At 38.4% G+C, this 24,608-nt stretch overlaps 2 protein-coding genes across 2 annotated transcripts in view; both read left to right on the top strand.

Annotated features, from left to right (window-relative positions):
• Window positions 1-24,608, top strand: part of PDP1 (pyruvate dehydrogenase phosphatase catalytic subunit 1) — a 669,997-nt gene that overhangs the window by 428,713 nt on the left and 216,676 nt on the right. The window lies entirely within an intron of this gene.
• CIBAR1 (CBY1 interacting BAR domain containing 1) overlaps window positions 1-24,608 on the top strand; it is a 38,049-nt gene that overhangs the window by 10,485 nt on the left and 2,956 nt on the right. The window contains 6 exon segments of the mRNA XM_084619257.1: window positions 244-312; window positions 2,277-2,405; window positions 2,407-2,409; window positions 9,030-9,134; window positions 10,851-10,964; window positions 12,607-12,726. Of these exon segments, the coding sequence (XP_084475383.1) occupies window positions 244-312; window positions 2,277-2,405; window positions 2,407-2,409; window positions 9,030-9,134; window positions 10,851-10,964; window positions 12,607-12,726 (540 nt within the window).

Here is a 24,608-nt window from a genome sequence, read left to right as displayed (position 1 = left end):
TTGAAATAAAAGAAGTTACACTAGGGATTAATCAAGAAAAGTTATTTCTTGATTAGTTTTATTGGTTCTGCTTTTGCCTATATAAATACATGTAATATATATTCAACCTCTGCTTCCACTGTTTCTTCAGTGAATGTGGTTAAAATCCTAGTAGGATAGAATCAACATTACTCTTAAAGCAATCAGTTTTCTAGAAATACATTTAATATGCAGAGGACTTGGATAATTTGACTTTTTTTCCAGGTTGAAAGGCTTGAAGCCAAAGTTGTTGACCCTCTGAAAAGTTACGGGACCATAGTAAAACTTAAAAGGGTAGGTACTATATGGTGTATTTTCTCTCAAAATTTAGTGTATTCTTATAGCCATTTTTGTGAAGCTTGTTAAGTATACCAAATTATTTAAACTTTTCTTATTAAAAATAATTATTACAACAAAAATGTATAGATGTGTAACTCACAACAATACATTGGAATTGCGGCCCGGAACATGTTTGAAGCAGATACGCTTCAGGAAACAGCTGAGAGGAGGGCGTCCAATCCTCTAGAGAACAGTGTCCCGATAGGGGGAGGAAGGACAGAGTGGTTTATAGAGTACATGTAGAATAGTGTGCATGTGCAGCAACTTGCAAAAGCAACAGCTCTCCATCATATCACATCGCAGAACTCCAAAATGGCATTCCCTGTAAATCCTGGTATCTTTTTATTTTAAACAGATATGTAAAACTTGTTTGCAAATGCTTTAGGACAACAACTAAATTTCTGGGTATATGAAATAAAGAGACTTTACTGTGTTAATTGAATGAACCCTTCACATTTGAACTAATTTAATTTGAATTAAAACAAGTCTTTGTGTCATCTGGAAACTTTATCAGCTGTGATTTTATATTTACTTCCAAGGCATTGATGAAAATGTTGAATAGCATCAGGCCTAGTCCTGATGCCAGTAGACCCTCACTGAAATACCCCCATTTAGTGATGATTCTCCATTGACAGCTAATTGTTGAGATCTGTCAGGTAGCCAGTTCTTAATCCATTTAACATATGCTCTTTTGATATTGTATAGTGCCAATTTTTAAATCAGAATGTTGTGCAATACTAAGTCAAACACCTTACAAGTCTAATTGTTATATCTACACAGTACCTTTATCAACCAAATGTATAATCTCTTCAAAGAACTAAATAAGGTTTTTTTGACAAGACTTGTTTTCCTTAAAACTATGTTGACTTGCATTAATTGTATTCCTATTCCTAAATTCTTTATTAATTGAATCCCGCATCGGCTTCTGTTCTATTTTGCGAGGAATTGACATCAGGCTAACCAGCCTATAATTCCCTGGATCATCCTATTTGCCTTTTTTGAATATAGGCACAACATTATTATTCTTCCAGTCTCTGGAATTTCCCCAGAATTGCAAGATTTACTAAAAATTAACATCAGTGGGCTACAGATCACCTCAGCTAACTCATCTAGGACTCTTGGGTGCAAGTTATTTAGGCCAGCTGATTGAAAAATGTTTATCCTGAGTAGATATTGTCTAACATCCTCCTCAGTTACTAATGGACTGTAAAGTAGTTCATTTTCATATGATATGAGTACATCATCCTGCTTCTTTCCAAATACAGAACAGAAATATTTATTGAGCACCTTTGCCTTTTCTGCATCATTAATAAAATTCTACCATTTTAATCTAGTAGTGGGCCTATAACATTGCTAGGCTCTCTTTGTTCCTAATGTATTTTAAAACTCTAGTCCTGCCCGCTGTGGATTTTCCCTGATGTTTTTAGCTTCCCTTATCAATCTTCTGCACTTCATACTTCTAATTTATATTGATTGCTATTTCTCCTTTTTCCATTTGTTATATATATATTGCTTTTTTATTTCTAAATGCTGGCTACACTTTGCCACTGAACCAGCATGGGCTTTTAGCCATAGTCGACCTCTTTCTTGATTGTAGAATTGTGGCTTTTTGCCCATCTAATAAACTCTTCTTTAAGAACTCCTGATTTTTGTTCACATTTTTCCCTCCAAAAATTTAAAAGATGGCACACACAGCCTGGGGCCCAATCCTGCAAGGCGCTGAGCACCTTCAGTGCGCATTGATCTCTTTTTCAGGAAGTGCTCATCATTTCACAGGATTAGTCCATAAAAACCTGGTTTGATTTAGAGCAAAAAATTTTGTGTAAGTTTTCTGGACAACTCATAAATGCAAACAAATGTATTTCATATGCCCTTAGCTCTATTTCAGCATATACAGAATGGTATAAATATATTTGCAGGATGATCTCAAAGCAACTTTAACAGCAAAGAATCGAGAGGCTAAGCAGTTATCTCAACTGGAAAGGACACGTCAGAGGAATCCATCAGATCGACACATTATTGTATCCTTTCTGTTACTAATGAATATAAGAAGTAATTGATTCTCCAGTAATTAAAAATATTGTATTTAGAAAAAGATGTGAAAGCAATTGTCTTTAAAGTGATTATTTCATACATTGATCATGAATCACAATTTCTTTATACTATATTTTGAGACAGCTAATTGGCTATAGCTTATAATATTTGCTATAGTAGCATTTATTTAACAAAAAGTACCTGAGAGTATCTGGCATGTGTTCAGTCACCATATTCACATTTTCAATTTTTCCCCATTTTTCTATCATTGATAGTAGGTTTAAATATCTGTTGTATATGGTATCTGAGGGTTATGGAAAGATTATATCCTATTGTGAGTGATAAGTCTTTAGAAAGTAATTGTGGGACAAACTTTCTCCATATGTTTTGTTTAATTTTAGCGTTGTTTCCATTATTTTGTCTCCTTACCATTCTGGCAATTATATTGATCTTTCCTGCAGCCATAGAGACATGAACTTCCCCCTGAGTTGCTGTTGATGTTGCTCAGTGAGGCTGATTGGGGTGGGGAAATCTGTAGTCTACCAACTCAGACCCATTTTAGGCACTAAGGCGTAACCCATCGTCTAGAAAAACTTCATTGCTACCACTAGTTAGGTACATATCTGGTGGTCATCACCAGGGTGGATGTAGATTCTGGAAATGGTACTGTTTTTTCTATATCACATAATGTTTAAACATTATTGGCATCCAAACGGAAAAAAATCATAAAATCACAAAAAGGGCCCTAACTCAAAGAAACAGTCTAATTTTGACCAAAATTGGTAGAAAACTTCTAAATACAATTGATAATGCAGCTATGTACTCAAAAATAGTACTGTTTTAGAAAGTTTGGGAAATATTTAGCCCCAGGTGATATACTTTATGCATTTTTCCATACTTTTTTGCCTTTGTTTAAAGCAAGTCTGTTGCATATAATGGTATGAGCTTGTTTGTACCATGTAATACATCAAAATATTTGACATTATTTTTAGAATGGACTGATTTGAGAAGGGATTGGGGTTTTTTTGCCTGCTATTTGTATGAAGTTGTGCAGATAAGAAGACCCCTACCTCCTAATTATAAAATGTTATCAATATTTAAAATGCCATGGCAGACTTCATAACCAGCACCCAATCACTCTGCCAGCTCACAGACACTGATGTTACCCAAGGAAAAAATTGTTCAAATATGCTTCTGGGAAAACTATATAATGGATTTTGTCCAACTATTGATGGATTACATAGAGGCAAAGAGAGATAACAGGTTCATGGAGCTTGACACATTCACAGAGATGATTCCACTTGACTTCCAGTGTGGTCATGTGAATTTTGCTATATGGGGTTGTGTAAATGTAGCAGAAGACATGTTATACCAATAAAATAAAAACCAGCAGGATCTTATTAAAGGTAAAAAGGCAAAATACCACATTTATTGTGAATACAGAAAGAATCATAGTAAGCAGTTAGTTATAGCTATAACATTCCATTCAATCTCATATTTATTCACACATTCATTCCTACAAACACACACACACAGGTTCTGCAAGATTGTTATCATAGTAAACCGTTAGTTATAGCTATAACATTCCATTCAATCTCATATTTATTCACACATTCATTCATACACACACACACAGAGGTTCTGCAAGGTTATCATCATAGTTACCAGCCTTAGAGTTGCTCATGCCAAGCCACTGGCCAGGTGGCCTGGACATGTGGAGGGAGCAGGGCCTTGTCAGATGCTCATCTGATGCTCCTGGAAGTTGGTTTGCAGAATCAGACCCCAAAGTTCTCACTTTCTAGAGTCCATAGGAGTTTCTTCCTATGCCAGTCTATGGGAATTGCTTCATCATGCTGTTGCTGAATCAATCAGCAGATAGCACATTCCTGACGGCTCTGTGCTGCTAGATGTTATCTTGTTCTTTGGTTCTCCCATTCTTGAGGCTGTTGGGTGGATTCCAGTCTGCCCCCCAGGGGTCCTCTGGTTATTTCCACTTGATGCCTTCTTCAGCCGATGGACACTGGATTCTTAGGCTGGCACCTCCCTGATTATTCAGTTATTATCCACACCAAGCATCCATCCACATACATCCTCTATTTTAATCACAATTGTTAATACAACAAAAGGGCGGGGAGTCTCTGGGTGCTGTTTCTGTTGTTACAGAGTATTGCTTTGAGTCTCTCTCTGTGTGAATTGCTTTGAGAACAGACTCTGTCTTAGAATGTACTAATGCAATTAGCAACTTGCAAGTTTCACACATAGAGGGAGAGAAACAGTACCAAAAACCAAGAGACCTCTTAATTAGTAATACCCTGGAATTTAAACTATGGGGAATCAAACTCATTTGTGATTTTAATACAGAACTTCTTTAATATGATCCAACAGACAGAGTTCTGGAGGAGGAGAAGCCAGATACATATCATGCCTTAGTTGACAGTCTAGGAGCAGTAGACCGGACTGCCTGACCCTTCAGTGGTATATGGCATGGTGTGGCCATTTGAGCAATCTCTCAACAAGGATTATGGGAAGCATCTACATCTTTGCACAGAAGCTAAGACTCTGACCAAGTGTTACTTGACTCATTAATAGCTATGACAAAACAAATGTGTGGAATGCAGCCTTCAACGGCAGATCTCCACAAAGAAACAACCATAGAGTGCATGACTGCTGATGAAAATGTCCAAGATACTACAAAAGTTGTGACTGAAAGAATGACAGATCCTTTTAGTACTGAACCTGGAACTAGCCAAGACAGCAGACAGCCACTTGTGTACATTGCAATGTCTACTGTGGCTCCACCTGAAATTGCAAAAAGTTTGGCCATAATAAGAGGGAACGGGATAAAATAAATGAAGTGGTTTGTAACCAGTCGAGTGCAAAGGGATGAGGTAGACCACCTTGATGCCATAAAAAAATATAATCTCAAATCTCAACAAACCAATTGAGCATCTGAAGCAGACAGCACAAGCAATAACTATTGTCAGACATTCAGTAAGCTAACTGCACTTGCCAAGTCCAGAGATGTTGATATCCAGGGTTTGTTGAAGTATGAGTTGGCACCTCTCCCACTTTCCTACTTCAATTTGGATGGATCTCTAAGAAAGACCCAAAAGAGCAACACACCCTCTTGGCTGGATTAAAATCTGTCAATGATTGAGCTATTATCAGCCAATGAGCCAACATTAGCTATTTATTGACCTCATGATGCTTCTGCAGATGGTGTACACTGATACTGCCAAGTGCAAAACTTTTGGGGAGCTGTCTGATCAGCTGCTGAACATTACCCTTTGATTAAAATGTCAAGACACTGCTCTTGTTGGTGACAAGCATGCAAATGAAGAATCAGTCATCTGGTGAGAGAGACCTCAGGGGGAATGTCCACATGCAAGAAGTTTGGAACCCCGCTGTGTTAATATCATTACTAAAGCAATTCTTGAAGATTATATCAAATTCAAAGAATAAATCAGACATTACAGAATTTCTTCTCTATGACTGAATTATGAAATATGAACAGAGATTGTTACCTGGTTGTGAAGTATACCTTGCTGCTAGATTTTTATGATATCTCACAAGCAGTAAAAGTAGCATCTGGTAACCATTCTGCAATACCAGAACTCAAGGCAGATCACAAGGAAGCAGATTCACACATGTTCTTGCACGTTGCTCATGCAAAGCAAACACTCAGTAAATAGGGTGCTAATGTGGAGCTTAGATCCAGATGTTGCATCTATGTGCCCAAGATATTGCTCTACTCTTGGGGAAAATGAATTCTCTTTCAAAACTGGTGTTGGCCAAAAGAAGAGATTCATTCCCATGGACAGAGTGGCTATGGAGCTGGGAATGGAAATGTCTTACACTGCCAAACATTCATGCTGTCAGTGGATGTAATTCTACTTCAGCTTTCATGTACAAAAAGATGACTGAAGACAAAAATTGAGCACCCAGGGTGCAGCTCAGATAGGCTGCCTCTCTCTCCTCCTCTATGCCTCCATGGTATCTTTATTGTACTGTGATAAGAAGCAAACATCTCTGGATAAAACAAGTGAGAAATTGCCACCAACAATGGTCTCCTTCAGGTAGCAGCTGAAACATGCAAGTTATCAGTAATACAGATCGAATCATACAACAGTTCAGTATTTTTAAGTATCACCTGTCAAAAATGGAGGGGTGATATTTAGCCCAGAACATCTTGTTTCTAACATGATGGTGCTGCAACCTGTTCCAGAAACTATCCTCACCTTTGTGCAATATGAGTGTGAGAGTACTTGTGAGACAAGGCGATGGAAATGCTGTAGGGAAGATTTGGTGTACTCCGATACATGGTACTGTGACAGTGACAAGTGTAGCAAGAGGGTATTGAGCTCTTCAGACAGATTCTGAGGGAGAATAGTAATGTTTCAACTATCTGTAAATTACTGTGGCTATTTTTATGAGGTTAAAGAGTGTTGCATTAGACATTCAGTAGCTCATAATTATGTGTAGGGTTATATAAGAGTGCATGGTTATGCTTCATTATTCACATTATCTATTCATACAAGACATTCTACAGCTCTTCTACTAAGAGTCATTACTTCTATAAATAGTTTACATGTATTGTCATATTCGATGATGGTAAGAAGATAAGTACAGATGTACCATGAGTGCTTTAGACTTATGTCTGCAGCTGAGCAGATAACATCAAAAATATTTTTGTTTTATAATTATCTGTATAACTTCATAAAAATAGCAGACAAACTTTTCTCAAATCAACCCCTTCTACAAATGACAAATATTTTGATGTATCAAATGGTACAAACAAGCTCATATTGTTATGTGACTACAGACTTTTGCTTTAACTGAAGGCAAAAAAGTATGGGGAAAATGCATACAATATATCACCTAGGGCTAAATATTTCCCAAACTTTTCAAAACAGTACTATTTGAGTACATAATTGCATTCTCAATTGTATTTAGAAGCTTTCTGCCAATTTTGGTCAAAATTAAAGAGTTTCTTTGAGTTTTGGCCCTTTTTGTGATTTGATTATTTTTTTCAGATTGATGTCTGATAATGATTAAACATTATGTGATAAAGAAAAACTATACCACTTCCAGCAACTGTCTGCCCTGGTGATGATCACCAGATATGTGCCTAACATGTAGTAACAATGAAATTTTTCTATCAGATGGGTTACCCTAACTCATTAATAAGACCGCTTTTTAACTCTTAACTGGTAGACTACTATAAAATCGTTAGTGGAATAGGCTGATAGAACTGCTCTCCCCTCCAGAAGACTGCTGATTACCTTCATCATAATATTCCATTCTATATTTTAAGTATACACAAGCGTGCATTTCTGCTATAGCATATTTGTGACACACTCCCAGAAGGAACATTCACTGTTACTGGGTATTTTTGATATATCAAATATTTCACATATGAACATACATAATGTATTAAAGATAGACATTGTAGATAAAAATATTTTTTATGTAAGCATATTGTTTTTTACCAAAGATTACATGTAACAGTTGTACTGTAAATATTTTACTTTCATTTTCATAAAAAATATTTTCCTTTATTAATAATTTCAGTCACAGGTGCATGTTGTGTTTCTGAAGAGGAAACATCAAAATAAAATCTTTTAATTATTTAATTTCAAACTATGCATGTTTTAGTATTCTGTTGTATCACAACACTCTGTTTTTCCTAAGAGATTAGTATATAAAATATGTCCATATCTATTTAAAGTGGATCAAGAATAACATTCTATTACTATGACCATAATATAATTAACATTACAGTATCTACTACTTACTAAATACCAGTAGTGACAGAACTGTATCAGACAAATATGATATGCCAAAAGCTCTCTATTGCAGTGCATTATGGGAGGATTCAGGAAAACAATTAGGCACATACTTAATGATTTGCTGAACAGGGAGGGTGTTACTCATGCTTAAAATTAAGATAGTGCTAAGAACTTTGCTGAACTGGAGCCTAAAGGAGGAGATGAAGATGACGTACGTTTATTTATTACTAATTCCATAGAGCAGTGGTGAGCAACCTGCGGGCCGCATGCAGCCCGTCAGGGTAATCCGCTGGTGGGCCGCAAGACAGTTTGTTTACACTAACTGGCCGCAGGCACGGCCGCCCGCAGCTCCCATGGCCGCGGTTCGCCGTTCCCGGCCAATGGGAGCTGTGGGAAGTGGTGCAGGCAGCAGGGACGTGCTGGCCGCTGCTTCCCGCATCTCCCGTTGGCTGGGAACAGCAAACTGCGGTCACTAGGAGCTGCAGGTGGTTGTGCCTGCAGACGGTCAGTGTAAACAAACTGTCTCACGGACCGCCAGCGGATTACCCTGACGGGCCGCATGTGGGTTGCCCACCATTGCTTTAGAGACTCACTTTGCTTAGCATACTTTTTTACACCAGGATTTATAGTTCATGTTCTCTAAATTTTAGGTTTTTTCTTGTACAACTCTTTAAAAATTCTTCTAAAGGGCTCTACATCAGTGTAAGTGATATTAATGTCCAACTCACAAGAAGTCTAAACTATAATAACTTGCATGTGTAGGACAGCCTAATGGTTTCTAAAGTAAAGTACACAACTTTTTAAATATCAATTCAAGGAATAACATCTTTATCTGGTTATATTTCTAAGGCTGAAAGTGATCTACAGAGAGCTTCGATGGATGCAACTCGAACAAGTCGGCAGTTGGAGGAAACCATTGACAATTTTGAGAAACAAAAAATAAAGGACATAAAGGTGTGCATGTAAAAATATAGAGAGAGAGTGTGAGTGAGTTAGGGTGACCACAGGAAGTGTGAAAAAGTGGGACAGGATGAGGGGTAATAGATGCCTATATTGGACACAGCCCCAAATATCAGGACTGTCCCTACAAAATTGGGACATCTGGTCACCCTATATATAGTTCACATTTAAATTTATGGCATCACTCTTGATATGTCAAAATGGTTTTAGTTACTGTTTGGCAAGATTAGGCAACACCTCCAGTTCACGTGAGTTGTGCACAAATACAAATTGGTGCAAATACTGTGATATTCACAACTATTTCAATACCCAAATAACATTACACACACAAACATCAACTAGTTATTCTTCATTTCATTTGGATACAATATTAACTGTTGCCTTAAAATGTCATTTAGTGTCTCACTGAACTGTTAAACAGCTACCATATCTATCTAATCTACCTATCTGTCATTTTCCTCTTTGGTGCCTGTCATATATGTCACTAGTCAACTGTTCACTAGGAATTAAAATGGTATATGAAGTGGGAACAGGATAATCAGGGGTTCTCAAACTGGGGTCATGACCCCTCAGGGAGTCACGAGGCTATTACATGGTGGGTCACGAGCTGTCAGCCTCCCCCCCCCCCCAAACCCTGCTTCACCTCCAGCATTTATAATAGTGTTTAAATATAAAAAATGTGTTTTTAATTTACAAGGGAGTTGTACTCATAGGCTTGCTGTGTGAAAGGGGTCACCAGTATAAAAGTTTGAGAACCACTGGGATAGATAGTGTTTGTCAAGCTACCACCAGACTTAGGGGTTAATAGCTAGAATTAAAGTCCAACTTTTAAAAAAAAAAATGCATTGAACAATTTTGCTGTTGTGTTCTAGGATGTCAATGATATAATTCTGATACAGTTTTTGTGTGTTTGAAGCAGGAGTGTACTTTTGTCATAAGAACAGGAGTACTTGTGGCACCTTAGAGACTAACAAATTTATTTGAGCATAAGCTTTCGTGAGCTACAGCCAACTTCATCGGATGCATTCAGTGGAAAATACAGTGGGGATATTTTATATACACAGAGAATATGAAACAATAGGTGTTACCATACATGCTATAACGAGAGTGATCAGTTAAGGTGAGCTATTACCAGCAGGAGAGGAAAAAAAACCTTTTGTAGTGATAATCAAGATGGGCCATTTCCAGCAGTTGACAAGAACGTGTGAGGAACAGTAGGGGGGAAAAATAAACATGGGGAAAGAGTTTTACTTTGTGTAATGACACATCCACTCCCAGTCTTTATTCAAGCCTAATTTAATGGTGTCCAGTTTGCAAATTAATTCCATCTCCCCATGTTTATTTTTCCCCCCTACTGTTCCTCACATGTTCTTGTCAACTGCTGGAAATGGCCCATCTTGATTATCACTACAAAAGGTTTTTTTTCTTTCCTGCTGGTAATAGCTCACCTTAACTGATTACTCTCGCTATAGCGTGTATGATAACACCCATAGTTTCATGTTCTCTGTGTATATAAAATCGTCCTACTGTATTTTCCACTGCATGCATCTGATGAAGTGGGCTGTAGCCCACGAAAGCTTATGCTCAAATAAATTTGTTAGTCTGTATCCACAAAAAGAAGATTAATGCGGCTGCTACTCTGATACTTTTGTCATGTAAATTAATATACCTGCATACAAATAAAACCTTTCTCTTTTAATTAATTTTTAGAGCATATTTTCTGAATTTATTACTATTGAAATGTTATTCCATGGAAAAGCTTTAGAGATTTACACTGCTGCTTACCAAAATATACACAATATTGATGAGAATGACGATTTAGAGGTAAGAGCAATCAACATTCTTTTTTTATTATTTACGGACAAGGACAAGTTGCACACTGGATCTACAAATGTTGACTAAATCAGAAAATGCAAAGGACCAATTCTCATTTACACTAAGGCCCCCTTTACACTACTCCAGCTGTGTAAAAGTGCCTTAAAGTGGGTATAGATTCATATACAGATTTTTAAGCCATTGTTATCCTCTCATCTAATCCTCTGAATAACACAGGTCATTAGGACTTCCTTAGCTCCTGCTTCAAGTCCAATAGCTGTGGTTGAATGCTAAAGTATTTCTTTTAGAAAAATATCCAATTCTGATTGATTAAAAAATGTCCATTGATGAAGAATCCACCACAACCCTTGGTAAATTGTTTCAATGGTTAATTACTCTCACTGTTAAAAATGTGTACCTTATTTCGAGTCTCAATTTGTCTAGCTTCAATTTCCAGCCATTGGATTTTATTATACCTTTGTCTGCTAGATTGAAGAGCCCATTATTTAAATATTTGTTCCCCATGTAGATACTTATAGAATGTAACTAAGTCACCCCTTAGCCTTCTATTTTATAAACTAAATAGATTAAGCTCCTTGAGTCTCTTATTAGAAGACACATTTTCCAATCCTGTAATTATATTTGTGGCTCTTTTCTGAACCTTCTTCAATTTTTCAACATCCTTGAAGTGTGGACACCAGAACTGGACACAGTATTCCAGTAGCAGTTGCACCATTACCAAATACAGAGGTAATATAACCTCCCTACTCCTACTAGACATTCCCGTTTGTAAATCCAGAGATTGCATTAGCCCTTCTAGCCACAGCATCACAGTGGGAGCTCAAATTCATATGATTATCCACTAGGACCCCCCAAGTTTATTTCAGAGTCACTGCTTCTAAGAATAGAGTCCCACATTCTGTAAGTATGATGTACATTCTTTCTATCTATGTGGTATGACCTTATATTTGGCTGTATTGAAATGTATATTGTTTGCTTGCACCCACCTTAGCAAGCAAGTCAGATTATTCTCTATCAGTGAGCTGTCCTCTTCATTATTTACCACTCCCTTATCGTGTGTTTTCTGCAAACTTTATCAGTAATTTTCCCCCCAAGGTCATTGATAAAAATATATAATGTAGGCCCAAGAACTGATCCCTGCAGGACTTCACTAGAAATGCTTGATGACGATTCCCCATTCATAATGACATTTGAGACCTATCATTTGGCCAGTTTTTAATCAATTTAATGTGTATCATTCCAGTTTCTCAATTAAAATGTCATGTGGTACCAAGTCAAACACCTTACAGAAGTCTGAGTATATTACATCAACAATGTTACTTTTATCAACTTAATTTGTAATCTCATCAAAAAATGATCAAGTTAATTTGCCAAGGTCTATCTTCCGTAAAACCATGTTGAATGGTATTAATTATATAGCATACTATCTAATAGTCTATACTATAGATTAAGTATAGATTGAATTATTCTCTCTGTTCCAGAGTTGGTCTCTTTAAATCAGGATTGGGAGGGTGAGATTGTATTGGCACTGTCCAATGCTGTACTTGTGTTAGAGAGCTTCAGTCTCTTGGGCTGTTAGTCTGGCATTTATAGCATGGCACTAAAGTCACTGCCATTTTACCTTGAACAGGTTTTTCGGAGTTCACTGTATCCACCAGACTATCAGTCTCGTTTAGACATAGTCCGTGCAAATTCAAAGTCCCCCCTTCAAAGAACTGGTTCATCAAAATTTTCATCTGGAATAATACAGGTAAGATAGAAAACATGAATGTTAGGTTCAAGGTTCATTTCAGAAGATGTGATAAATTAGAGACAGTATCTCAGGAGCATAGTCTCAGGTGATGTAAATTGTCATAAACCCACTGACTTTAATGGGCCTTTGACAAATTACACCATCTGAGGATGGAGGAGGTTCATTCCAGATACATTCAGTGAACATTTTAATTTTGTATCTTGTACCTAGGTATTATAATAACCTTGTTAAAACTGACTAGGATTTGCATACAATAGTAAATACTCTACTATAAACTATTTTATACAAAAAAGGAAAAATTGGTTAGGGACGTGTCAGAAACAAAGTTCTTCCAACACTTGGGTGATAGAAGAATAAAATAGATAAAACATTTTTCTCTTCTTAATTTTAGAATACTAACTTTGTAAAATGATTTTGTAGGAAATAAAAACTGGTGGTTGTTGCGTATGAGTTGTGGAGAAGAATTCTGTAGAAAGTTTTTTAAATATTTATTTCATTTTAGAAGAGCCAGCTTTATTGCAGTGACTTTTTAGGAAATGTAAACTGACTGTGATAAGAATAAGATACAGAAATTGGGTAGGATACAGTTGTCAATATTAATGATTGCAGCAAGAATGCATTCCACTTAAGGATAAATATATCAAGATGGGTAAAATGATCTAGTATGGATGAACAGGGAGATTTTATAGTATATTTTAAAATGTGTCCAATAAATTGAAAAAATATGAAGAGGGAGATGATAATGGAGAAATAAAAAAAAGTGAAGTCATGCAAAAGTTCTTGACAATATTGGAAGAAATAAAATGTCTAAAAATATACCATAATAGAGCAAAAAAGGAGAGTAAGAAGAAAAGGTATCTTACAAACAAAATAGTCACAGGTTGTGAGAAATTGAACAACATTTCAAAATCTCTAAAATGAAATGTTTCAGGACTGTGATCAGTAGTAAGCAAGCTATCAGGCTTTTGGCTCTCATGTTGCATTTTATGGAGCAGTCTAGTAATAGGAGCTTTTTAAAGACACAGTGACATTCTTTGAGTGGCCTCTGCACATTCCCACTCTTGAACTGCTTCAACAGTGTAGTTTGGACCAGTGGAACCTTCTAATAAAAGTGCTCATTGGAGCACTCTCATGCTCCATGCTCCTCTCCTTGTGGCTCTGAAGATTTGAGGGCAGAGCTATAAAAGAGGCATGGTGTGATGATTGCTTCTGTTTTTTCCAAGTATGCTAGCAGATGGACCAGAACACTTGTCAGGTCCTTGCACCCCCAATTCAAAGGAACATATTGTTCCCAGTGTCATCACCTTCTTAGTTTAGCTAGACGTTAGTTCTTTTTTTCTTGTCTTCTTTTTTTGAGGGGTTTTTGATTAAGAACCTTAGTGCCCTGGCACAGGTCCTTGTTTCTAGTATGTTGGAAACAAAGACAAAGAAATCAGGGTTCAAAGGTGGGTTTCTTTCCCTGCTGCTTTTCCTGCTTTGGATACACATGTGTTATCTGACCTGTTTGAGGAAATGTCATTCACCTTCTCTTTGCTCTATGTGCACCACCTTCACCCCTACGGCCAGAAAGGAGTTGCATTTGCCTCCAGCCTATGTTATTGCCGGAAGCGTTAGCACCTAAATCTTTCAGTTCTAGAAACCCAGGGATCTGCAAGGGCTGGGAGACCAGCCTCAGGTTTGGCCCCCAAGGTGGTCAAAAATTCCAGGAAAGTCCTAGTGTAGGTATCTGCCTCTTTGACTGGAGTCAGACCTAAGGTACCAGTCACTGTGAATCCATAAGCTCAGAGGTGACACCACTGCTGAAAAAGCTAATTCTCGAGAGCATATCTCTAAGGAACTGATATGTCTGGTTCCATGCACTAAATTGCAAAAGTGTCCCCATAAGGCTTCAGCCTTGGAAGTCAGAGCCACAACAAAGAGTGGTTATAGAGGGCCAAGACCAAATTACAGATCTGTACTCTGGTCTGGATCAGAGGCCATTGGTTCTATACTTGAAACTTCACTGTGAGCCTGATGAGGCACCTGATGCTTCTTGTGAGCCACCAAGTTCCTACTGGAGGATCCACTGTTAATAGGGTGACTCAGTAACATTGTGGTGCAGGTATCAAGCCCCTGGAACACCCTCATTCAGATCATAGAATCATAGAATATCAGGGTTGGAAGGGACCTCTGGAGGTCATCTAGTCCAACCCCCTGCTCAAAGCAGGACCGATCTCCAATTAAATCACCCCAGCCAGGGCTTTGTCAAGCCTGACCTTAAAAACTTTTAAGGAAGGAGATTCCACCACCTCCCTAGGTAACGCATTCCAGTGTTTCACCACCCTCCTAGTGAAAAAGTTTTCCCTAATATCCAACCTAAATCTCCCCCACTGCAACTTGAGACCATTACTCCTTGTTCTGTCATCTGCTACCACTGAGAACAGTCTAGATCCATCCTCTTTGGAGCCCCCTTTCAGGTAGTTGAACGCAGCTATCAAATCCCCCCTCATTCTTCTCTTCCGTAGACCAAACATCCCCAGTTCCCTGAGCCTCTCCTCATAACTCATGTGTTCCAGTCCCCTAATCATTTTTGTTGCCCTCCACTGGACTCTTTCCAATTTTTTCACATCCTTCTTGTAGTGTGGGGCCCAAAACTGGACACAGTACTCCAGATGAGGCCTCACCAGTGACGAATAGAGGGGAACGATCACGTCCCTCGATCTTCTGGCAGTGCCCCTACTTATACATCCCAAAATGCCATTGGCCTTGGCAACAAGGGCACACTGTTGACTCATATCCAGCTTCTCGTCCACTGTAACCCCTAGGTCCTTTTCTGCAGAACCGCTGCCGAGCCATTCAGTCCCTAGTCTGTAGCGGTGCATTGGATTCTTCCGTCCTAAGTGCAGGACTCTGCATTTGTCCTTGTTGAACCTCATCAGATTTCTTTTGGCCCAATCCTCCAATTTATCTAGGTCCCTCTGTATCCTATCCCTACCCTCCAGCGTATCTACCTCTCCTCCCAGTTTAGTGTCATCTGCAAACTTGCTGAGGGTGCAATCCACACCATCCTCCAGATCATTTATGAAGATATTGAACAAAACCGGCCCCAGGACTGACCCTTGGGGCACTCCACTTGATACCGGCTGCCAACTAGACATGGAGCCATTGATCACTACCCGTTGAGCCCGACAATCTAGCAAGCTTTCTGTCCTCCTTATAGTCCATTCATCCAGCCCATACTTCTTTAACTTGCTGGCAAGAATACTGAGGGAGACAGTGTCAAAAGCTTTGCTAAAGTCAAGGAACAACACGTCCACTGCTTTCCCTTCATCCACAGAACCAGTTTTCTTGTCATAGAAGGCAATTAGATTAGTCAGGCATGACTTGCCCTTGGTGAATCCATGCTGACTGTTCCTGATCACTTTCCTCTCCTCTAAGTGCTTCAGAATTGATTCCTTGAGGACCTGCTCCATGATTTTTCCAGGGACTGAGGTGATGCTGACTGGCCTGTAGTTCCCAGGATCCTCCTTCTTCCCTTTTTTAAAGATGGGCACTACATTAGCCTTTTTCCAGTCGAGGGGGACCAGATCAGGGGGACCCTTCATACAGCATTGAGTAAGTTACTCTCAATGCTTAAAGGTAAAGAAATGTAAGATAGTGGGATGCTAATTCTTCCTTCTCCAGAAAAGAAAAGGGAGGTAAATCAGGGTAAATCAGTTTCCCTATCTATACAGATCTCTCCGTAGATCTGTGAACCTGCCCCTAGAACTGCTACTGGTTCCTCAGGGAAATGTCTCACCTCCTTCGACTTTTTGCTTACCAAACTATTGTTGTCATCCTTGGAAACTGCCTCTGATCCAGAATCGGGCCATGTCCTGCCTGATACCATTCCTTGCCCTTCTTTTGCCAGGGAAAGGATGAGGGAAATTAGAGTCATCAAGATTCTCAGTTCCAACTCCTCAGACCATAAAATCACCCTTCCTTGGATTAGGAGGTACCACCCTGGGTATTATGACCATATTTGCCTTCCCCTATGTATTAGTCTGAATTTTAAAAGGGCTGAAGAAAGGCAGCTTCCAACAGAGCCTTCTCCCAAAAGAGGTCAGGTGACATATCCTGTCCTGATTTGTCACTGTCTGGTACTGAAAGAACAGTTTCCTTTACTTGTCTCAGACATACTGCCTGAAGAGGAACTAAAGGGGCCTATTGAACTTTTGGATGCAGATATGGATCTGGATGATCAAACTTCACCAGATGATAGTGTGGGTGCATCATCTTCCTCCTCTCCAGAAGATATGTTCCAATTTCACAAACACATGGAAAGGCTGGGTACTAATTACCCTGAACATCCTTTAGGAACCGTAAACGACACATCTGTTCTTGATATATTGGAGTCACCTTCTAAAAGTGAGATACTTTGCCAGTCTTTGATGGTTTATTATAGCTGGCAAAAAGTATCTGGTTAAACCCAGCAGCTGGACAGACAATTCCTAAGAAAGCAGATAAATTATACAGCTGCTTCCTGAGGGATTCTCATTCTCCTGACCCACCCAACTCCAAATTAATTGGTGGTGACAGCTGCCATTCAAAGAGCTAACTGCGGGGGTCAAGTCTACTTTGTCCCTTCAGTTAGATAGGTAAGCTAGATGTTCAGGGGGAAAAGATGTTCTCTTTTGCCACATTGGGCATTAGAGTTGTGAACTATCAGGTGGTAATGTCCACAAGAGCTTAGTAGGCTAGTCTCTCCATTGAAATGGAGCCACCGCAGTGGGACTCAGTCTGGTGATGTTCCTGAACCAGCACTTGCTCGTCAGCACTAACAGAGATGTCTTACTCTATCCTTCATTGAAATTTTAGACCTCAATCAAATTACAACATACTGGCCTCTCAGAGTTTAATGCCTAGAGCAGACTGGCACATTCATTCAGAAGGGGTTTTGGGTTTTGTGGATAAGAATACTAACTTTGTAAATTCTCATACAGATTTTTTTCTGGTTTATGAAATGGGATCTCTGTTTTAATCTTAATGATCAACGAAACAGAAAAAACTTCCTGGTTTGGTCTTCTATCTACTTTTATTTGCTTTTTCTATTTTTCTGCATAAAATCCAATACAAATTATTGGAATCTTCAACAATAACTGTGTATGTATATGATTCTCCTATTACATCAGATAAGATGTCTTTGCCGCTGTGACAGGGTTAGAAACCTAGCTGAGACACTTTCGGTCAGAGCAGGTGACAGAATCAGTACACCTGGCTTATATTTCTAATTTTTCCACTGACTCAGTATATGATGTTGGGCAAGTCACTTAATTTCACAGGGCCTCCGTTTGTCAGTAAAATCAGGAGTGTACAAGGTTTCTTAGTTTTAATGCTTATTAGGAACTTACAAATCCTTCAAAATTGCTATCTAACGCCAAAGTATTACAGCTCTGCTGGTTAAATCTAATTCTAGATATTTCAAGCTCTCCTACATTTCCACTAGCAAAAATCATGAAAAATTGCACTAATCTGTAGCTAACCCTCAGCAGATGTGCATTAAATGGAGTGTTAACAGAGCTGTATAATACTAAAATTTTCTAATTATTTTATACTTCCCTGCTCAATCTACAAAGATAGTAGAGCTAAGATTTCTATTTATTTTAAATCTGTGTTGCTTATTTACTCTATTGATGGAGGAGTTGGTAGCTATAATTATTGTTAGCCTAACCAGAATCTGAATGACTATGCTTTCTTTATTTGGATATTTAATTCCATGCTAAGGTTATGTCAGATTTTTGTATACTTGAGATTTAGTTGCAGATCCAGGTTGAAATCTGGCCCCATTGAAGTCAATGGAAAAATGGCCACTGACTTCACTGGGACCAGGATTTCACCCTTGTTTCCTAAACCGGGTTTACTGCAGAGTGGCTTTCAAAATTTTATATAGAAGAATAATCTTTGGCTTTATTCTATTTTTGTGCAAGACAACTACCTCACCATGGTTTTACCAAGCAAGGTCATTTAAAACCCTATAATTACACGAGCAATTGCATAGTGATTTAGACTTATTTACTAACTCTCACGATACCCCTGGAAGGTATTGTTATATTATCCCCATTTTACAGATGGGGAAATTGAGACACATATTAGATACTTAACCTCTCTATGTAGGATACACTGGACCCTTGCTAAAACGCGGGGTTCGGGATCCATGTGCAGTACCACGTTAACGCAGGGACTGCGTTACCATGGATCCCAATTTAAATATTTAAATTTGGGATCCATCGCCACAACCGCGCTGTATGAGAATCTGCGCTATAGTGATGCGCGCTCTAGCAAAAGTCCACTATATTTCTAGAGCATCTAAGCATGAAGTACAATAATTTAAAACTTGCAAGATGTCATCCTCGTAAATTCTTCCAGATTGCAGGAAGACTTCCCGTATTCATTTGTTAGTAATTCTTTGTAACTGACTTGCTACAAGGGCATTGGAGGATCTGGAATGAGATCTAAGATTATAATTTGAGAGTTTCTGGCTCCTAGTTCTCTGCTCAAATCTCTATGGCATGTCATGTTTTTTAATACCTACCACAGAATCTTATTTCTTGAGTAATTAACTAACCTTAATTACTTAAGATCATTACAGGCTATTCCTTCAGTAGATCTCTGCAACTGGGCAAATGCAGCAGCCAACAGAAAGCAAACAGCAAATTTCTCATTGAGGAAAAATTTTCAAGGGTTGCTTCTTCAGTCAGTTAGCACTTCCATCAGATAGTATTGGTGTCTGCCTCTTAACTTTGTTCAGTGAGTAAATAGATTTTCTGTTAATCTATATTTTCAAAAATTTATAACAGTTGTAAAAATTTGCTCCATGCTAACATATGATATGCAGTGTCTCAGGTTTATATTTGCAATTATATTATATATGCAATTTATATTTTCTTTAATTTGCAAGTTTCAACACCTCCAAGAAAAAGAATTCTGCTAGTTCCTGTGGCTCAAATATTTCTTCAGAGTAAAAAAAATTTTATTTGTTTACAGACTTGACATACATAGAGAGATGTATACAGTTTAAATGTATGAGGTACGCACATTGTGTGTATTCAAAAAACTATTAAAGAGTCAAGAGTAAATTACACACTTTTTAAAATTTGAAATTTAACAGGGCAAAGGCAGAGCAGCAAGTTGTGTATCTTCCACACAACAGGTGGTGTGCATACAAATTATCAAATGTGAAGACATGTAGATGCCTCAGTTGAATTCTTAACTTTGAGCACATTGTTAGTAAATGGTTTAGTTGACATATTCATAAAAATCCATTTTAATTTATACTAGTTTTATTTTCAAATAACAAAACTGATTTTTGAGATGTTCCCTCTACTGTATCTACTTCAAAGCTGTCAAGTTCATACTCAGGCAGCTACAACTCTGAGCTTAAAAATGACTATCAAATGATATATTCCAGTATTACATTTTAGAAATGTTCTAGTTATATATCATACCCACTATATGAAGGCAGTAAGTTTCAATGGAATTGTAATTCATAATGTAAAATAACAAAGGTCAGCTCTTAGTTGTTAATTTGTATAGGTGTACTGTCAAACCATGCTGGAGTGCCTTGCTAATGTGTGGAAAAAGTGAACTGTTGCTCTAATATGTCTATCGCTCAGGCAGATAGAGAATGCTTCATAACTTGGGAGCAACTGGGTAGCAATAAACAGAAAATTCTTTAAGCTGCTATATATCATGCAGGAAAGCAACAGTAGATGTCAGAATTGATATGTTAGGGCTTATCACACAAGTTGTATGACTTTAGCTGTACTAGTATTTTTAAACTGGTATGACCTTCCTAGTGTGGATGCAGTGGTGTTGGTACAAAGGTACTTTATACCAGGATAGCTATTCCCATATGGGATAAGGCACCTTTATGCTGGGGAAAACTATTTTAGACAAAAAAAACCCAACCCCTAACTGAAATAGTACTGGTGCACAAAGTGTGTATAGAACAGGCCTTAGTCTGCCAAATGGCATGAATGCTAGTTTGAACCCACTGTGAATCACTTGCTCCTTATAATCTTTATACTTCATTTTTAAAAAACAGGTTCTGTGTAGAATGGAAATCCAAGTTCCCATAAAGGAAAACTTCACTGTAATATGCAATATCCTAATCACTAAGGGCAGGGTCATTAAACATGTTTAAGTGCCAGAAACATAATAAGCCACAATTAAAAACAGGAAGCTGCCATTTTGACAGTGTCATGGGGCAGATTAGGACTGAGAACTCAAGCACCATTAAGAAAACACTGAAAATCAGATTTATTAATTATTTATTAACAGGTCCATTATTTTATAACAAATCTTATAAAACTTGTTTTACAACTTAAATAGAGATAAACTTAGTATTTTGCACAAGTACAAAATTATAAATTGACCTATGCAAGTCCCTAAAGCTGTACTGACAAGACCTGCTACCAGTCACTTTCTTCATATTTATGCTATTGATCACATATTGTGGTTGATGCTTTTCTATTCTTCCTCTTCCATCTTTTCAGTTGATAGCACCAGTTAGTTTTTCATATCATGTTTAGGTCTACACTTCTGTTTTTCCTACATTTAGATCTTACCTGTTTATTAGTCATCCTATCACAACTCTACACAATATTAAGCTTTTTCTCCTCCTCCATCCTATTTTCCTTACTTTAATATTTCAATTTTGAGTTTGACTTTGACTATTGTTGAAGGTGTTTCTCCCTTCCTTATTATTCAAAAGAAGTTATCAAACAATCATATGTGGTGTTGGGCAATGACAGTCTTCCCACAAACTCCAAAACTTCCACAGACTTCTAAGTAGTTATGTCAGTAGATTTATGGGAGCCACTCCTTTTCTACCACCTTACTATAGTAATTTTAGCGGCATCTGAGATCAATTCTTTATGGCTTTTACAAAACAGTTTCAGGACAATTTAATAAGAATACTAAGGGGTTTTCTGACAGTATTTCCCTCCCTTATGGAGTCTCCAATGTTTTTCCAAACAGTCTTAATTTTTGGGCACGTCCACAATATATGGAGAAATTACTCCCATTTCATTACATTCTCTCCAGAATTTGCCTGTCCCTGTACCATAAATTTGTTTAATTTTAAGGGGAGCTAAGTATCCAAAATAAATAATTTTGTGTAGTTTTCTTTTGTTAACGTGTTGAGGTGTGGGGACTATTGCGGCATATGTTCTCCCATTCCTCAGTTTTGGTGTCTATGCGTACATCAACTATCCAGCTTTTCATGAACGTAGTTATTTCCTGTAAGGGCTATTCCACACTAGAATCACTTCAGTGATTCCAGAAGACTTGAGAAATGCTAACATTGTTACAATCTTTAAGAGAGAAGAGAAATCAGACTGTGGAAACTATCGAGGCATTGCCTTGCTATCTACAGCAGGGAAAATTCTTGCTCATAACCTCTTCCCCTTACTGAGGAAATACTGCCAGAATCTCGGTGTGGTTTTAGACCATCCAGCAGGACAACTGACATCTTCATTGTACGCCAAATCCAAGAAAAGTCTCGGGAGCAAAATCAGGACATGGCCTTCATTGATTTGACAAAAGCCTTTGACTTTGTCAGTCACAAAGCCCTGTGGAAGGTGTTGGCCAGATTTGGCTGCCTTCCAAAATTTGTTAAGGTCCTAAGGCTTCTCCATGATCAGATGACTGCCATGGTTCTCTGTAACAACCTTGAGATGGAACCTTTCATTATCAAAACTGGGGTTAAGCAAGGATGTGTTGTTGCCCCAACCCTGTTCACCATCTATTTAGCAGTTATTTTGGTCCTCGTTAAACACCGACTCCCCAGTGGAGTTGACATTCAATACAGAATGGATGGGCAACTCTTTAATCTTAGACTTTAGATTAAAATCTTCAGGGCATCCATTACTTATCTTGTATGCTGATGACTGTGTCATCCTTGCGCACGCTGAGAATGACCTTCAGTCCACACTGGATTTTCTTGCACAAGCTTACCAAAGCTTAGGACTCTCACTCAATATTGAGAAGACTAAAGTGCTCTATCAACCTCCTACAGGCCTTGCACATGACCATCGAGGGTCAGACTTTGGAGACAGTTGAGCACTTTTGCCACCTCAGTAGCCAGCTTTCTCAAAACACAAAAATCAACAGTGAGATCCAGCACAGGATCCAGTCCGCAAGTGCTTCCTTTGGGAAATTGCTCCGATGCATTTTCATGGACCATGACCTACGGCAGGACACCAAGATCCAGGTCTGTAAGACAACTGTTGTTCCCACACTCCTCTATGGATGTGAAACTTGGGTGACCTATTGACAGAACCTCAAGAGTCTGGAGAGGTACCACCAAAGATGCCTGCGGAAGATCCTTCACGTCAAGTGGCAAGATTGCTGCACTAACGCCAGCATCCTCACTGAAGCGAATGTTACCAGCATTGAAGCAATGATCCTCATGTACCAACTTCGCTGGGCTGGACATTGTGTGCGGATGCCAGACTCTTGCCTCCCAAAACAAGCCCTCTACACCATCGTCGGAGATCTCTGATCACCACGGGGAAACGCTACAAAGACACACTGAAAGCATATCTTAAGAAAACTGATGTGGACATCACAAACTGGGAGGAGCAAGACACCAACCGACCCCAATGGCGCCATGGCCTCCATCAGGCAATGCCCCACTTCAAGGAGAAGCACCTTGCCCTTGAAGCTGAAAAGAGAGAGGGAGAAGGAAGGAAAAAGAACTTTCTCCCAGCAGGCAGCTGGTCTGCCACAAAATGTCTGTACCTACTACAGGTGGATTTGCGGTTCCAGGATTAGACTCCTAAGTCATCTCAGGACCCATATGTAAATCCGTGGTAGAGATCATCCTTGAATCGAGGAATCGCCAATCAATCACAGCGGTGCAGCTGGTGTAGATGTTCTGTGCAACAGGAGCTCTCCCGTTGGCATAATAAATCCACTTCTGTGAGAGATGGTAGCTATGTCAACAGGAGAAGCTCTCTGGCTGCCATAGCACTGTCCACACTGGCGCTTAGGTTGGTGTAACTTACACTGCTCAGGGGGGTGGCTTTTTCACATTCCTGAGTGACATACGTGTAGCTGACATAAATGCTAGTGTGTACAAGCCCTAAGTAACAGTTAAAGATTACTTATATAGAATGAAGGTAAACTTTTGTGTTTCATGGCTGTAATGAATAGTTCTCAATTTCCAACAATTTTTTCTTGTGTGCCTTTTTGTAGGGTGCATTGAAAAATGTCTTAACAGTATAGATACACTGGAATTTTTGTGTCTCTTGTGAATCATATTTCATCAAGGGATCTAAATGTATTTTCTCCAAACAGATGACAGAATTTTGATATACCTGTAAATTCCCAAATGTCTAAACTTCCTAGGTTTTTATGGTGTTAATTTCTATATTGTCTGTCATGGATATTAGAGGTGATAGATGTGGGTTTAGCTTTCTAAATAAATTATCCCAAGCTTCTATTGTTGTTTTTAATAAGAGTGGTTATAAAGCCAATCCTGCCTTTTATCCTGGCCTTTATAACATAGATTGATTAACCCTGGGGTTCTTATTTCTCCAAATGAATTTATTTATTGTGGATGCCATTGATCTATGAGACTTCCTGGGACTAAAACCGGGAGCCTTTGGAAAAGGAAGCTAATTAAGGATCAGATATTCATTTTAACTACTTGTAGTTTCGTCTTTGAAATTTCATATTTTTACCAAATGTCCAGATGTCTCGACTTTCTTAATCAAAGGAATATAACTAATATTATGTAAGTCTTGCCCTCTTTTAGAAAAGTATATTCCTAGATATCTTAATGATGTACTTACTCATTTATATTTGTATTTATCTTGTATATCATTCTATAAATCAGAGCCCTCACCTACATCCAG

Source organism: Lepidochelys olivacea, assembly GCF_965140295.1.
Source record: "Lepidochelys olivacea isolate rLepOli2 genome assembly, chromosome: 2".
In the NCBI taxonomy this organism is placed as follows: Eukaryota; Metazoa; Chordata; order Testudines; family Cheloniidae; genus Lepidochelys; species Lepidochelys olivacea.
Note: the sequence above shows the minus strand (reverse complement) of the source record. Positions and strands in the feature narration are given on the sequence as shown.